Source organism: Mustela putorius, unplaced genomic scaffold (assembly GCF_011764305.1).
Source record: "Mustela putorius furo isolate JIRA1106 unplaced genomic scaffold, ASM1176430v1.1 tig00000695_pilon_pilon_pilon, whole genome shotgun sequence".
In the NCBI taxonomy this organism is placed as follows: Eukaryota; Metazoa; Chordata; class Mammalia; order Carnivora; family Mustelidae; genus Mustela; species Mustela putorius.
Window position 1 is genome coordinate 2,026,319 of NW_025421447.1, and position 14,767 is coordinate 2,041,085.

Genomic DNA, 14,767 nt, shown 5'->3' on the forward strand with positions numbered 1-14,767 from the left:
TCCCTCTCCTGGGCCCTGCTCCCTGCCCTCCTGGGCAGCCAGGGCAGCAAGGACGGCACCAAGGGAGCTGCCCCATGGACAGGGGCCCACAGAGACAGCACCGAGCCTCGCAGGGTAAGAGGCCCATGGCCCTGCAGGCAGGTGGAAAGGACTTGCCAGGAGGTTCAGCAGAGAGAGAGATTGGAAGAGTTTGGTCAAGAAAAGAGGAGGAGAAGGAGGAGGACAAGACAAGAAAAGAGGAGAGAGATGGACTGGCTGGGGATGCCGGCCGGTCTTGATGGAAACTGAAGGAGAAGCAGGAGGAGAGACTGGGGACTCAGCAGAGGAGGAGAGCAGGGAAAAGGGGAGAAGCAGGAAACACATGGAGAGGAAAGAAAGGGAGCTGTGGAGAAGGAAGCAACAGGTGTGGGGCAGGGGTGGGGGGGTGAGGAGCTGAGCCAGGAAGAGTCAGAATGTGGGCAGGCCCTCCCCAGCACGAGCGCCCCCTGCGAGGAGGTGGCGACACAGCTGGCGGAACGGAACCTAGCCATCGCTGGAAGGCTGGCCACTCCACCTTCTGTTCACTCAACAACGGAGGGACCTGTCCTACCTTTAACGGTGACAGACCGAGGGTCGGGGATGGAAGCAAGCACACCCTGTCAGCTGCCCATGCCCACTAGCCTGGCACTTTCCTTTCCACTGGCCCAGGAGGGTGGGGTTTCATTTCTGCAGCAGACCGGGGCAGTGGGAGACAGAGTCAGGCAGTCCTTGGCCCCACGTGTGGTCTAACTCAGAGACCCTCTCAGAGAGGGAGCCACTGCCACATGCTTGATCAGTAATGAGCACCAAAGCGAGTGAGGCCAGCAGGCTCTGGGGCCACCTGGTGGAGGAAGAAATCCACTTCCCAGGCAGGCAACTGGCTGGCTGGTGAGGGGAGCACCCCCCTCCCAGGACTGCTCCGAGGTACAGGGTTGGAGGCCAGAGAGAGGTGCCACCTCAGGGAGGAAGCTGGGTGGGGCCAGTCAGGATCAGGGGGAGGGGGGAGGGGCCGGATGGAACCTCCTTCCTGGGGCAATCCTCCCCCACCCCACCCCAGCAGAGCCCAACACTTCTAGTCCATTCATGACCACTACCACCACTCCCCAACCCTGCCCCGTTGAAGAAGCTGACCAGTGGGGAGCATCTCCTGTGCAGAAGGACAGTATGTGGGGGATGGTGGAGAGATGTCCAGGATTGGGCAGCGGAAGGGAAAATGTAACAGGAGAGCAGATTCGGAGGTCAGGGAGATTATAGGGGGCATAAGAGAGGGCTGCAGCCTTTTCTCGGACAAAAGGCTGGCCTTATGCTCCATGAAAAGCTGCTGTGTGGTGGTAGGAAAGGGACCAAGGACTGGCAGGAGAAACTTCTTCCCAGGGGCTCCCTTGGTAGGTGTTCAATAAATGCTATAAATGAATAACCACCTTCCCCACCCCACCACTAAAACCACCACTGCCATGACGCTTTAGCTAAGGCTTTCCCCTTAGCAGCCACCCCTCAGAAGTATGTGCGTCCCTGCCCACCCTGTGTCAACCCACCCAGGCACTCTACTTGCCTGCTGTCTACCTGCACTAGCAGTAGGAAGGGGCTCCCTCCTCTGCGGGCTGGTAGACCAGATGTCTGGGAAGGCAGACTCTCCCTCTTTTTCCTCCAGATATCTTCAGTGTCTTACCCTCAATCTCCATACCTCTGGAAGCCCTAGGTGCTTTCAGGCACCAGAAAGAAACCAAGAGATTTAACTCCCACAGAGCTGTAACTCTAGCTCCAAAATATTTACGTGCTCTTCTAATGGGCCAGCCACTATGGAAGGCTCTGGGAATAACAAGGTCACTGAGACAGCCTCCCAGGTAGCAAGAGAGCCTCATTTCATGGATAATGACACAATGATAGCAGTTAGATAACCACATGGCCATGAGTGTCGGGAAACCAAATGCAAGGGGCTGAGTGTCAGCACGAGGTCAGGAGAGAGGGGCGTGGGCAGCTTCTCCCATCAGAAGCTTGAATGTTAACATTCAAGCTTAACATTGAGCAGGGCGTCAGGAAAGGACATTTCGAGAGAAGGAATAGTTTGGGGGACTCCCAGACGCGATGAGAAGCCTGGCACTTCGGAGGCCCTGAGGGTCAGAGAACGGAGAGATGGGTACTGTGAAGGATGGGGCTACCTTCTGCTCAGATACCAGGTTCTGGAGGAAGGAATGGGGTAGGATAGGGGCTGTGATGGGGAGGGGTTTGTCTCCTGATGCCCACGGTGGTCTTCAACTTCTGACCCCGAACCTCTGTCTTCTCTTTCCAGAGCTGCTGGCTGCAAAGAAGACCCACACCTGTGAGTAGAGGGCTGGGGCAGCCCCTGGCATGGGGTGTGGAGAGATGAGTTGAACAGGGCTCTGGGGCTGTGTGCGAGAGAGCAAAGCTCGGAGCAGGCCCAGAGACAGGGGAGCCCAGCAGAGGCAGCAGAGGCAGAACTTAGGGAAAGAGGAGAGATGGGGAGCCCAGCAGGGGGAGGGGTGAAGAAACCTCAAAAGCAGGGTGACAGATCGGGGGAAGCCCACAGAGAGGGGGCACCACAGACACAAGGAGAGAATGATTATTAAAGGGATCCCTGGGAGATTGAGAAGAGGGGTGCTGGACAGAGACACAGGAGCCAGTAGGGGAAAGGAGGGAGAGAGCGAGCAGAGGGAGGCAGGGGCAGCCTCGGGAACTCAGGGAGCCTGTGCCAGCAGGCTTCATGGCAGCTGAGCCATGTTTGGTGCTCCTCTCGGTGGTTAACACGTCCTGAGGTGTGAACAAGCCAGGCTGTACAGAGCTGGAGAGCAGGAAAGCCTTCACCTCTGTAGGAAACATAATACCCAGGGACACTCTGGGCCCTGAAAGATTGAGGTTACAACATGTGGGAAGGGGTCTAGAGCTCAGGAAGGACTTCCCAAGGATACTGGAGAGTATGTACCCTCTTTTAGGGACCTCTCAGCACAGCAGATCTTGTCCCCTAGTTTGTGGGAGAGACTACTCTCCCAGAAAATTCACCCACTCCACTTTAGTCACAAAGCTTCTATCCCATCAGGGCCAGGCACGCTGCCCTTAATAGCCCGAGGGTACTCTGGGGGAAGGCCTCCATAAGCATAAGTCCCTGAATTAATGAGGACAGAGGACCATTCTGGGGCAAGAGACCACCTGCTTTTCTCCATGGCCCTCCCTTGGATTACCAACCAGTTCCTCCGGAGAGCCCGCTGACCCTACTCTGGCTTCCAAGATTGCTTAGAGCCTCCCCGTTCCCCATCGAGAAATCTCAGAGGCAACAGCATCCCCTGGTCCCTGAGCTGGGCAGACAGGGGCTGGGGGGGCATCCAGGATGCCACATCCTCCTGGGTGGGGGCTTGCTTTGCTCAGCACAATCCTGATCTGTGCCTCGCCTGCCCCTAGCCACAGGGCCCCACGGAAATGCTGAGCAGGGCCCTGGGAGGAAAGCAGGTCAAGGAGTGACGTGCTTGTGAGCTGGGGGATGGGAGCCAGGGACCATATGTGGGTGGGGAGGGAGAAGGGGGACTTTCGAAGCAGCTGGAACTGGAAGAGGCTACATGCCATTCCTACCTTAACCTCTTACCACAAAAACCTTGGCCAGGACCATGCCCCCTTCCCAGCCCAAAGGTCCTGGGCAACCATGCCCCTACCCCCAGACCAGAGTGTCCTTGAGAAGCCAGGGGGACAGCCCCTACCCCAATCCACTGCCCAGGTCCTGAGAGCCAGAGGAAGGCCAGTGGGGAAAAGCCTATACCAGGCTGAGGAGCTGCTGGAGGCCTGGCAAGATCAGAGACCTCTTTAAGAAGTTTGGTGCAGAGAACCCAGGAGAGATTGACTCCCCCAGGCTGGGAGGCTCAGAGAAATAGGCTCCAAATTGAGACAACCCCAAGGAGGGGCTCCAAGACAAACCCAAGAAGGGAGGAACCCAGGAGAGACCCCCAGACAAAAAGAGGGCCTAGCTACTGGAGGGCCCTGAAAAGGGAACTCCCAGTCTGAGGTACCCCACAGAGCAGATATGAGGCTGAAAGAGCCCCTCAGAAGGACCCCCAGGCCGAAAAACTCTAGACTCACATGCCAGGAGACCTCCCAAGCTGAGACACACCCTCAAGAGCAGATTTGAACCAGAGAAACCCTGCCATTCCTCAGGCCAAACTGCCAGAGTTTGAATCCTGACCCCACCACTTACTAGCTGTGTGACCTTGGGCAAGTTACTTCACTTCTCTGTTATCTCATTTTCTTCATCTTCAAAATGGAGATAACAGTACCTTATCTCATAAAAGTATTTTGTAAGGATTAGATAATCCATATAAAACCTTAAGAAGTGTTTCTGGCACAATGTAAACATTATTATTATTATTATTATTATTATTATTATTACCTTCACCATCATCACCGCTATCATCGTTATCTGCATTCCAATTTCAGTTTTGCTCTTGAGGAAATTTCTGACAGACTAACACTTCCTGCAGATAGTGGGTATTTGTCTGATGATTATTACCGCTGCTCTTATCATTGATTCCCTTGCCCCGGGGCATGCACCACATCAGTATGGAGGGCTTGAGCATGGTGGGCGGTGGGGCAGCCTCCCAGATCGCACCCAATTGGGTGGCTGTTGGCAGTCCACAGGGTCTCAGGTGGCACAAGCCACTGCCCCCTCCAGGCAGACATCCTGTGACTTACCTCTAGAAACATCCCTGTCCCTGGAGTCACCTGGCAAAGAGGGTCAGGCTTGGGTCCTCAGTGGGAGGGGGGAGTAGGAACCTGGCCGGGCTCCTGTGAGCTCCACTCTGGTTCCCCAGCCAGAACTACCCCAGCGGGTGGAAACAGCTTTTACCGCGTGTGGCTGTGGCATGTGGTTTTGGAATTTTCCAACGCCCCCTGCAATTGGCTGCCCCGCCCCTCACACCCTGCCCTGGGCCCAGATTGGCCACGTGGGGCGCCTGTCATCCTACTTGCTGCACCCCAGAGGGGGTGGGGATGCAGTGAGGGGGGTTTGTCACTCGGCCACCTGTGTGGTGGTGGCTTAAACCCCCCTGCCCCAGAAGAATTGGGAGAGAGCTAGGTGCAGAGCTACAAGCTGAGGCTCTGCAGAAAGGGCCTCACCCCCAACCCAGCTGCCAGCTGTGCCCCATCCCTGGACCACCCCCTGCTGAGGACAGAGAGCTGAGGCAGCAGCAAAGCCCAAGGCTCAGTCATGAGAAGTAAGTGAAGGGGGCCACGTGGGAGTGGGGAAGCCTGGACGCCATCGTCATCCCTGGGCCTCTAGAACAGAGGGGTGTCTTGGGAACAGTGTAAGCAAAGCTGAGTGCTCTTTCTTGCTGGCAGTGTGTGTCCCAGTCAAGGCCAAGGTCTGTTGGGAGATGGGTGGAGTAACTGACAAGTCCTGCTCCCCAGGCAATTTTGCGGGTTGGGTAATACATGGCGTTGTAGAGGAACGCCACTGTCGTGAGCCCTGGAAACTATCTGCAGGATTATCTGAGGTGTTTTGCTCCTCGTTTAACAAGAAAGGACTGAGCCCCAGGAAGGGGAGAGCTTCGCCCCAGATCCCACTGCTGTAGCAGAGGGCGGCTGCTAACTGACAGGCACAGACCCGGATTCTCACTGCAGAATTTCCCTCCATTCCTCCAACCTGCCTCTGAGTTGGTGAAAGAGGAGCCAGACGGCCAGAGGGGTTACTGTGCCCCAAAGCAGCAGGACAGGGAAAGGAAAGCCAGATCAGCAGGTAGAAGGGGTCCGAACCCCGCATCCAGGTCTCAACATGCATGTGTGTGTGTGTGTCCCCAGTTTCAGTCACCCATTTGATGAGGGGGATAGGGGAAGAGAGATGGGAGCAGAAAGCCTTCAGCTTCACCCTCTTCCTGGTGTGGAGCCAAGGGCCAACAGCTAGTAGGCAGATGTCTGGGGTCCTTGTGCCTTCTAGCAGAGCAAGGATGGGTGAATCAGACAATTCCTGTGTTCATGTAAGGAAAGCTAGAACACCGCTCAGAGCAGCGGGCAAATGCACAAAAGGGAAGCCCCATGTCCCTGTGGCCTGAGGCCTGAGGCAGCCCCAGCCTCAACCTGGGGTCTTCCCACAAACCACAGAAGAGAAGCCATATTGGGTCCTGGAAAGACCCATGGGTCGAGAGTCTAAAAACCAGGTTCTGGTGCCAGTTCTGTCACTAACTTGCCATGTAACCTTAGGCAAGTCACTAGGCCCTGGTCTCCTCATCAACAAAACAAGAGAGCTGAACCTAAAAACAAAACCAGCTTGGGAGAGGCTCCCAGTTCTAAGGACCTATGACCAAGAAGAGAGCCCTGGTCCCCAAGGTGAGCATCCCCAAGGCTGGTGAAGGCGTCTCAATGCTCCCAGGACACAGACGAAAAGGAGGCCATAGGAAAGGAAGAGCTTGGGACAGAGATCCCAGTGCAGGTGTATGAGCTGGGTGGATCAGTGAGGCGAGGAAAAAAGCCAAACCTTCCACAGGAAGAGGGGCCCTTTGGAGCTTTCGTTTCCTTCTAGCTTCTTCTGATTAGCAGCAAAGGTTAGCAAACCAATCTTCCCCGAAATGACCTCCAGTCAGCAAATCCACCCTAGCAAGCAAGGATCAGATATGCTTCAGAGCTCGGCAGGAGAGCAGGAGTCCCCAGGACTGAATGAGGGAGCTTCTAGGCAGCTCCACATGATATCCCCCAACAGCTCCATCCAGGCTGGTTGATAGGAGAGAGGGGTCCCCTCCGATCTGGGACTGGATGCCACCAATGCTTCTCACTTGGACATCTCTGGGTATCTCATGGCCCTGGGTTACCTGACTGTCCCCCACTCCCACCCCATAACACTCCTAATGAATGCCAGCCACCCCCAAGCCCTCTGACCATAGTCAGAGAGAGGCAGCACATTGGGGGCTGGGGACTATGACACACCCAGAGACCAAGGGGACAGACACAGACCAGGAAATAAAGAGAGGAGCAGAGGCCAGTAATGTCCTGATGGAGCTATAAATGGAGAAGTACCAGGAAATACCACCAGAACATCGAGGTATGAAACCCAAGACAGAGCTGGGGCACAGAAGACAGTAAGGCACACTGACACAGAGAGAGAGATGCAGAGGGGGGAGGATGGGTGGCCAAGGGGAGACGTGAAATAATGACAGCGTCCAGGAAGGCAGAGAGAGAGAGGCATGGAGTACATGGAGGTTCTGAAAGGATGGCACAGCTCCTCGCCATGGCTACCTGCTGCTAAGTAAAGAGGAAAAGTGCATTGGCCAAACAGACTCCCCAGCCAACCAGAGGCATGGTGGCCCTAGTCATCTCTCTCTCTCTGAGGACATGCTAGTGTGAAGCCAAGAGGCATGAGGCCCCAGCACTGGCTATGGATGGCGAGGTGGTGGGGGTGGGGGGCAGATGGGAGGTCTCATGCCTGTCTTTGCTATGCCCTGATCTTCCCAATTTTGGTCATGATCATGATGAGCAGTGGGTCAGAAAGAAGTCCAGGTCCCCAGGGGGTCACAGCTCTTATCCTGAGAGCCCAGGGCCACCTGAAGACTTTACAAAGGGCCTCCTCCTTCCTTGTATCACCCCTGCACCTTTGCCTTTTCCTCTCTTCCATTCCTAACAGGAATCCCAAACACCCCCAGTCCAAGATACTAGCAGCTGGAGTATCCCAGCCTGTCCCGTACAGCGAAGCATGGGTGTTGGTGTCCCCACCCGTCCCAGAGGCACCCCTCCCCTCCCCTGCCTCTGTGTCCCTGACTCAAACAGGGAACAGGGACTTTCCCATGCTAAGAGCCCTCCACGGAAGGCAGCCCTGGGGTCTCCTCTAGTCCTCCATGGCCAGTCCTTTCTGAGATCTAACCTCTACTCCTCCTGCCACTGCAATGCTGTCCTGGGACTCTGGCCTCAGAACAGACAGAGGTGTCTCTCTCGGAAAGGGACACTAACAGGGCGGGACTCAGCACCAGAGCCGGAGTGTCACTGGGTTCCATGTGTCCTGGAACGGCAGAGCCCTGTGGAAGGGAGCTCCGACCCTGGCGGCTGGGAAGCCCTTGCCTGGGACTTGGGGCTCCCACTCCTCAGAGCTTCCTCCTGGTGATTCATCCCCCCCCCCCCATGCACTGGTTGTTTTCACTCAATTCTTCTGTTTCCCCTCCTTTCTCCTGTCCCAGACTGCGGGGGTGGCGGGGGTACCAGGAGGGGTTTCAGGTGGTTGGCTGGCTTTCGTGGCTTTTCAGAACCCCAGACTCTCCCTCGCCCACCTGAGTTTTAGCTTCACGACTTTCTCAGCCCCGGGATCTGGGTGTATCAGCAGAAAATCCTCACCCTGGCTTGGGAGTAGTGTTCAGCAGGTAGAGAGCAGCTCTCTCCTGGCCCCCCACCGACCCTCCCCCTCCTGCTCCCCTGTGGTGGCACCCACCACCGTGGTTTCCAGCTTTGCAGAAGCTGTGGGAAGGAGGGCTGAGAAAGGAGGGAGGCTGGTGGCAGGCTGGGGTACACAGGGGACCCCTGGCCAGAGCTGTGGTCTCTGTGCTGGTGGGGGGTTGGGAGGAGCTAAACTAAGAATTCCTCTTTCCCATTCACTCATTCATCTCTGCAGAGGCCTACTAAGATGTATGAAAGCCAGTCCACACCTCTGAAGGAGCTCTGCTGGGTCAGGCAAGCTGTTCCACCTTGGAAGCCTGCCCCAAGACATGAGTAAAGGCAGGAGGAGGTGGGCTCCAGAGAGGAAGAGCTGGGACAGAGGGAGCCATGTCTCCATGGGTCTTTACACTAGACGCGAGTGTCAGCTTTAGTTCCACAGGGGGTCCTCTCGAATTCTGTTCCCAGCCCACCTCCACACTTCACACTTTTCCTCTGCGGCCAATAATCTGGACCCCTATCCCATCTCCTTGATGTAGTTGGGTATCTCATCCTTGGAGGGGGTGTAGCTTAACGGCTGGGGACATGGGCTCTCGAGGTACAAAGACCTGGGTTCAAATGCCAGATACTCCACTTCAGACTGTGTAACCGTAGTCAAGCCACTTATGCCCTCCCAGATTGCTTTCTCATCTGTGAAACGGGGACAAGGCAAGTAATGCCTAGTTCCCAGGGTTGGCATAATCATTAAGGAAACACATATGGAAAGCCTGGCACAGAGTAAGAATTCAGCCAAGGCTGACGTCTATCACTACCATCCGACCTTAATCACTGTCCAGTGGAGAAAAGGAGAGAGAAAGAGAAGAGAAGGAAGGCCCAGCGGGAGACTGACAAAGCACCAGGAGAAGCTAAGGACCCCACGGCTCCTCTGACTGCACCCACTCACCATCAGGGCTAGAGGAGGCTCTGGGGTTTGAGGGGAGAGATCCCCCTGGGTTAGAGCCCCTCCTTTGCTCCTACCACTTCCTCTCTGTGGCATAGGGCACCTGGACAAAGCTCACAGCTGGCTTCCTAAGGTGGCCCAGGGCCAGGCTCTGGAAGCATTCAGAGAGCGCTATCAGTGAATCTCACAGCTGTGGGAAGGGCGAGATTAGAGGGGTTGGAGGGAGGAGCAGACAGACCACTTTGTTGCTACCGGATTTCCCCACAGAGGAGATGTCCATAGCAAGCTCCTTGGGAATACTTCAGTCTCTGAAGCAATCCAGAAGAGATTCCTTTTCTCTCCCCAGCACCCTATCAGAATTGAAGCTTTAGAGGTCTCCCAGGTTGAAGAGAAGACACAAGAATGAACTGGGGGAGGAGATGACCAACCCTACCCTCACCCCCCAGGAGGAGCCGCCTGACCCAAAAAGCCTCAAGAAGGCCCAGATTCTTGCTACTCAAAAGCATAGGCTGATGACCAGCCAGAGTGAGCACCAACCAGAGCCTGTCCAAATGCACAATCTGGGCCCCCACACCTGAGAAGGGACCTGCTCACAACACGTTCACAAGATCCCTTGGTGATCTTGTGTGAAACGCAAAGGGCTAGAATCACAAAGTCCCTAGATGATCTCGGGAGCCTTCCTGAGCAAGGAGGCACTTCTGTCTCCTGGGAGTGTGAGAGTTTCCTTTGCTGGGCCCCCCAGGAGAGAGCAACAATGAGATACAAAGATCTTCCCGAAGCAGCGGGGGCCACAGGGGTTGGCCTAGACAGCCCTGACCTTTGCTTGGTTCGAGTTCCTGGCACCCGCAGGCCCTTAGATGGTAAGTTCCTGGCAGGCCAGGCTCCAGCACAACAGTTTGAGTAATCCTGTGATTACTCAGCTCCCCCTCCCCAACCTGGGTTCCCATCACCTGCTGCTTCAGGCAGGGGCTCAGGGGTAGGCTGTGAAGGTGAGGGATCCGAGGTGTTTTTCAGCTCCTGCTCACCCCACTGCCACCTCTGCCAGCCCTTCCCGTTCTCTCCCCTCCCCACCTCCACAAGTCACACTCATGCGCACCAGTACTTTCTCTTTGAGGTTTCGGGCAGATGGCATTAAACGGGGTACAGGTGGCAGGGGAAGGAGGGAGCAGTGGGAGCAGAGGGCCTGATGGTACACACAGGGCCAGGCTCACGGCACTGGGACTGGGACCACACTGTGGGTTTTTCTGTGTCGCTGCCCCTGTCACTCCATCTCAAGGTCTAAATCTCTGTTGCCTGCCAGTCCCAAGCCTCTTGGTCTTTCTAGCTCAGAGGCTACAGGGTCTGGACCCCTCTAGCCCAGAAACTCTGACTCCATGTTCCTACCTCACTGTGTACCTCTGTCTTGGGGGCCTGGGGTTGGGGAACCCTGAAGATTGGCTGGCCTGGTAGCTGGAGTCCAAACTCCAGCATCCCCCCCAGGCATAGGTATCTGTGAAGGGGTATACCTCTGGTGGCTGGCTACACCATCCCATGAGAAGAGCAAGGTCTGGTTCACAGCGTTGTGAGGTTCCTGGAGCTGGGATCAGCTGTGGGTCAGGTGTGGGGCAGAGAGAGATGGGTCTGGGTCACCTGTGTGGTTGGCGCACACACGCACACGGATGTGGCTCTGGGAGAAGGGAAGAGGCCAGGAGGCCTGTGGTTGACTGCTGGGCTGGAGTCCGAGTTCCCACTGTGGCTTGGCCTAATCTCCCCTCTGCTTGCTTTTTTGGGTGACCCACGTTGGTTTCTCCCCTCTCTGAGCTGAGGGCCAGAGAGAGAGACCCATGCTGCTGGAGGGGAAGGTGTCAAGGCAAGCACAGATTCTATGGGGCACAAGGCTTCTGCTGGGCCTCAGGTGCCCATTGCATTTCTTCACCCTCAGCCGTGCTCCGTAGTAACAGCATATATAGAATTTGCCTCTTAAACACAGTGCTTTCCGCAGGTAATGTCATCACACCTACTGACCTACCTACAATCATCCCACAGACAAACAATGTTCTTTTTTAATCCTGATTTCACTGACAAGGGAACCTAGGCCTAGAGAATCTAAGTGCTTGACATGCAGGTGCCTCCACATTTTCTGCCCCCTTTCCAGCTACCGGTCCCCTCTTGTTCTCTCTTCCCTTCCATGCATTCCAATCTGCTCTTAATTTACTGGGAAGAATCTGAAAGGCTCTCTTGCCATCTGTCCATGATGATCACACCCTCCTATGTGGATGTTGGGCAGGCAAGTGGGGGCTGAGATGGGGGAAAGAAGTGACTTCTCTTGAGGGAATTGCAGACACCCATGGGCCTTGTCCCCCAGGAGAAGGCAGCTGCTTACTCTGACTCAGCTCCAAGTTGGCTTGAGGGGACAATGGTTTCAAGATGAGGGAAACAAAATTCCACGGGGTGGTGGGCAAGCCACCGTCCCCCTCCCCACCTCACATCAGGAGGCCCTTTGCAGGACCAGGGTCCAGGCCTGGGCCGGAGGTAAGCTCAACGGAACAGAGGCTTGCCCTATAGGCAACCTGTTGCCTTCACTGACCCTTACAGTGGAACACAATTGGGGACCAGTCAGAGATGACCTGGGGCTGGGGGCTTAGATCACTTTTCTGGCCTGCTCAAAGGGGAGGCAGCAAGGCACCCACGGCAGAGAAGAGACCCTTGTCCCCTTGGGATGGATAAAAACCCCTGACATAGTGGAAATCCCAGCTCCCCTTCAAAGATAAGCTGGGAGAAGCCCAACTGCTGGTCCTCTCTCTCAGTAGAGAGCTTTGGGCATTGAAAGGGATAGGGCAAAGTAGAGGAGAAGAATCTGGAGCCCTGAAAGGCCATGATGGGCTCAGTGGGCAGCCAGGGGCCCTACTGGCCAATGAACAAACACTAACACACCAACAGACAACTGTGCCTGCTAGCTAACAAACAAACGTACCTTTTATGTGTGCACATACCCTCATACATGCCCGATGGCATATGGACCCCAAAGCCAGGTATAAGGAACAACTTAATGGAAAGCAGGGGAGATAGAGTGTAGACCCAGCTCTGGAGGAAACTAGCTGCATGAACTCCAGGCCAACCACCTTACCCTGTCTGGTCTATCTGTCCACCTGGAAAGGAAAGGAAAGGACAAAGGTTGCATGAGATGGTCTCTAGTCCCAGCCAGAGTTAACATTCATGACTGGCACACATGTGATTGGGCCCATAAACACAGGCACTCTCATGGGCGCACACACGCAGAGCTGCCCACTCTCTGCTCCAGGGCCTGGGGCCTCAGCGTCCTGTTTGATTCTTGACCGGATCTTCAGTATCTGACAGACCTGGCTTGTTGAGCCCTCTCCTGGGCTCCATCTCACTCCTCCTTACTCTCTCTGGGTCCTACTCAGTGTCCTCTTGGCCCCTGGTCGCTGCCCAGCCCATCCCTGAGCCTTCACTGCCAGCAGAGCACAGCCAGAGCATGGCCAGCATCTCTATTTGGTCCCCTGGGGCCTCCTGCCTTAACGTACCACATCTCCTCCCCCCACCCCCACGTCTCACCCTATGCCCATGGGAGCAAAGCCTGGTGGGGGAGGGTGGCCTAGAGGAAGGCCCCTGGGCGGGAAGCAGGTGTTGTTAATCAGCAAGAACTCCTAGGTCCTCAGGAGGGAGGGTGGCAACTGGAGCTTTTCAACTTCAAGGGTGGAGCAGGTGTCCTCTCTGCAGCTGCATTTTCTGCCCCCATGGAGCTAAGACAGCTCCTGGTTGCCCCGTGAAACTGAAAACGGCCTCCCCAGACCCTTTGCAGGGCAGCACTGGCACTGCCCTTCTTCCATTTTGCAAGACGGGGTAGAGCAAGCCGGAGCAGGGTGGGGAAGCACCGTGTACCTGTATCTACAGCCCAGAGGTGCAGGCTAGGAGGCGGATCAGGTCCCTGGGCTGACCTACTGTTCCTTCTCTCTTTCAGCACAAATTGAAGTCATTCCTTGCAAAATCTGTGGGGACAAGTCATCTGGGATCCACTATGGGGTTATCACCTGTGAGGGGTGCAAGGTGAGCATGCACAAGCAGGCACACTCGCGCGCAGTTTCTCTTCCAAGGTGGACAGAAGGGGTGATGTGGGCTTTGTTCTCTTTCTGTGGCATTTGTTCTGACACTGGGTCGGTCTCCTGAGGCAGCTGGGGGGCTGCTGAAGCAGTGCCTGACTCGGGAGGGCCTCTCCGTAATCTGGGGACATGACTGTGTGGCAAGTCGTTAATTCTGCTAAGAAAGGGAGGAGAGAAAATGGACCGGTCATGGGGTCTGGGAATGCTGGGGTCAGAACCTGGGCTGGAAGCCCTGGGGACAGAGCTGGGGTTGGCCGAGATGGGCAACTGAGGTCTCTGCCTGCCTTCCCCAGGGTTTCTTCCGCCGGAGCCAGCAGTGCCATGTGGTCTACTCCTGCACCCGCCAGCAGAACTGCCCCATCGACCGCACCAGCCGAAACCGATGCCAGCACTGTCGCTTGCAGAAATGCCTGGCACTGGGCATGTCCCGAGATGGTGAGGCCAAGCAGGCAGCCCCCTGGGGTTTCCCTGGAGTCTCCAAAGAGGCAGGCAGGCCTGCTGTGCTAGGCAGAGGTCGCCCTTAGAAACGTCCTTCCATCCATGGGGCATGGGCTGGCCACGCATTGGGGGGTACACCTCAGCAAAGTTCTTCGTGGTCCCCAACTGTAGGCTCTGCTAGAACAGCCCTCCTTCCCCCAATGCCCCAGGCTCCTCATTTCCTTCTTTCTGGGATGGATTCTCCTTACTTCCTTTGCCTGTGGCCCAGTTACCATCCAGCTTCCACACTCCCTCCTGCCCCATGACTCCGGAGCTAGCACCATCCCCCCAGACCCCCATCCCCTTGCTAGGACACGGGACAGTGGCTAAAGACTGGAGCCAGAGTCAGCCTGAGAATCACCTGGAAGGCATGAGGGTAAGGGCTGCAGTTCCTGAGGCCTTTCTCCTCAGCCCTTGCCCACCACCTCAGTGCAGCCCCCCATCACCACCACAGAGGGAGCCCGGGGTGGGGTTGGGGGAGGCATGAGGTGAGGAGGAGCCAGAAAGAGGCTGTCAGCACTTTTCAGCGCCCAAAATAACAAAGTGAAAGGAAACACGCAGGGGTGCAAAGGGGCAGGCGGGGCGAGGGGCTGTGCCCCCACACCTGGGAGGGGTGTGGGGGGTAGCGAAAAGGCAGGAAAGAGAGAGCAGAAGAGGATGTTCAGAAACAAGCCGCGGAGCCTGGGTTGGGCTGTGGTGAGTATCTAGGTCACCAGGGAGCCTGCAGGCCTGACCACAGGGAGACCTGTGTTCTCAGCTCTCCTCTTCCTCCGACCCTCCTAGACAGGCGAGGTGACCCCAATACAGCTCGAGACACCCAACTCGACCACCCCCAGCCCTGACATCAGGAGGTCAGACTCCTCAGTCCAGACTTGCTGCTTGAATT

The 14,767-nt window shown here is 56.2% G+C and overlaps 1 protein-coding gene across 2 annotated transcripts in view; it reads left to right on the plus strand.

Annotated features, from left to right (window-relative positions):
- RORC (RAR related orphan receptor C) overlaps positions 1 to 14,767 on the plus strand; it is a 22,346-nt gene continuing 7,579 nt past the window's right edge. Inside the window, exons 1-4 of one of the 2 annotated variants that reach the window (XM_013047994.2) lie at positions 1 to 114; positions 2,309 to 2,338; positions 13,266 to 13,351; positions 13,698 to 13,839. In XM_013047994.2, coding sequence (XP_012903448.1) covers positions 75 to 114; positions 2,309 to 2,338; positions 13,266 to 13,351; positions 13,698 to 13,839 — 298 coding nt within the window. In that variant the 5' untranslated portion in view covers positions 1 to 74. The remainder of the gene's footprint in view (positions 115 to 2,308; positions 2,339 to 13,265; positions 13,352 to 13,697; positions 13,840 to 14,767) is intronic. The other variant, XM_004776681.3, reaches the window with a different exon arrangement.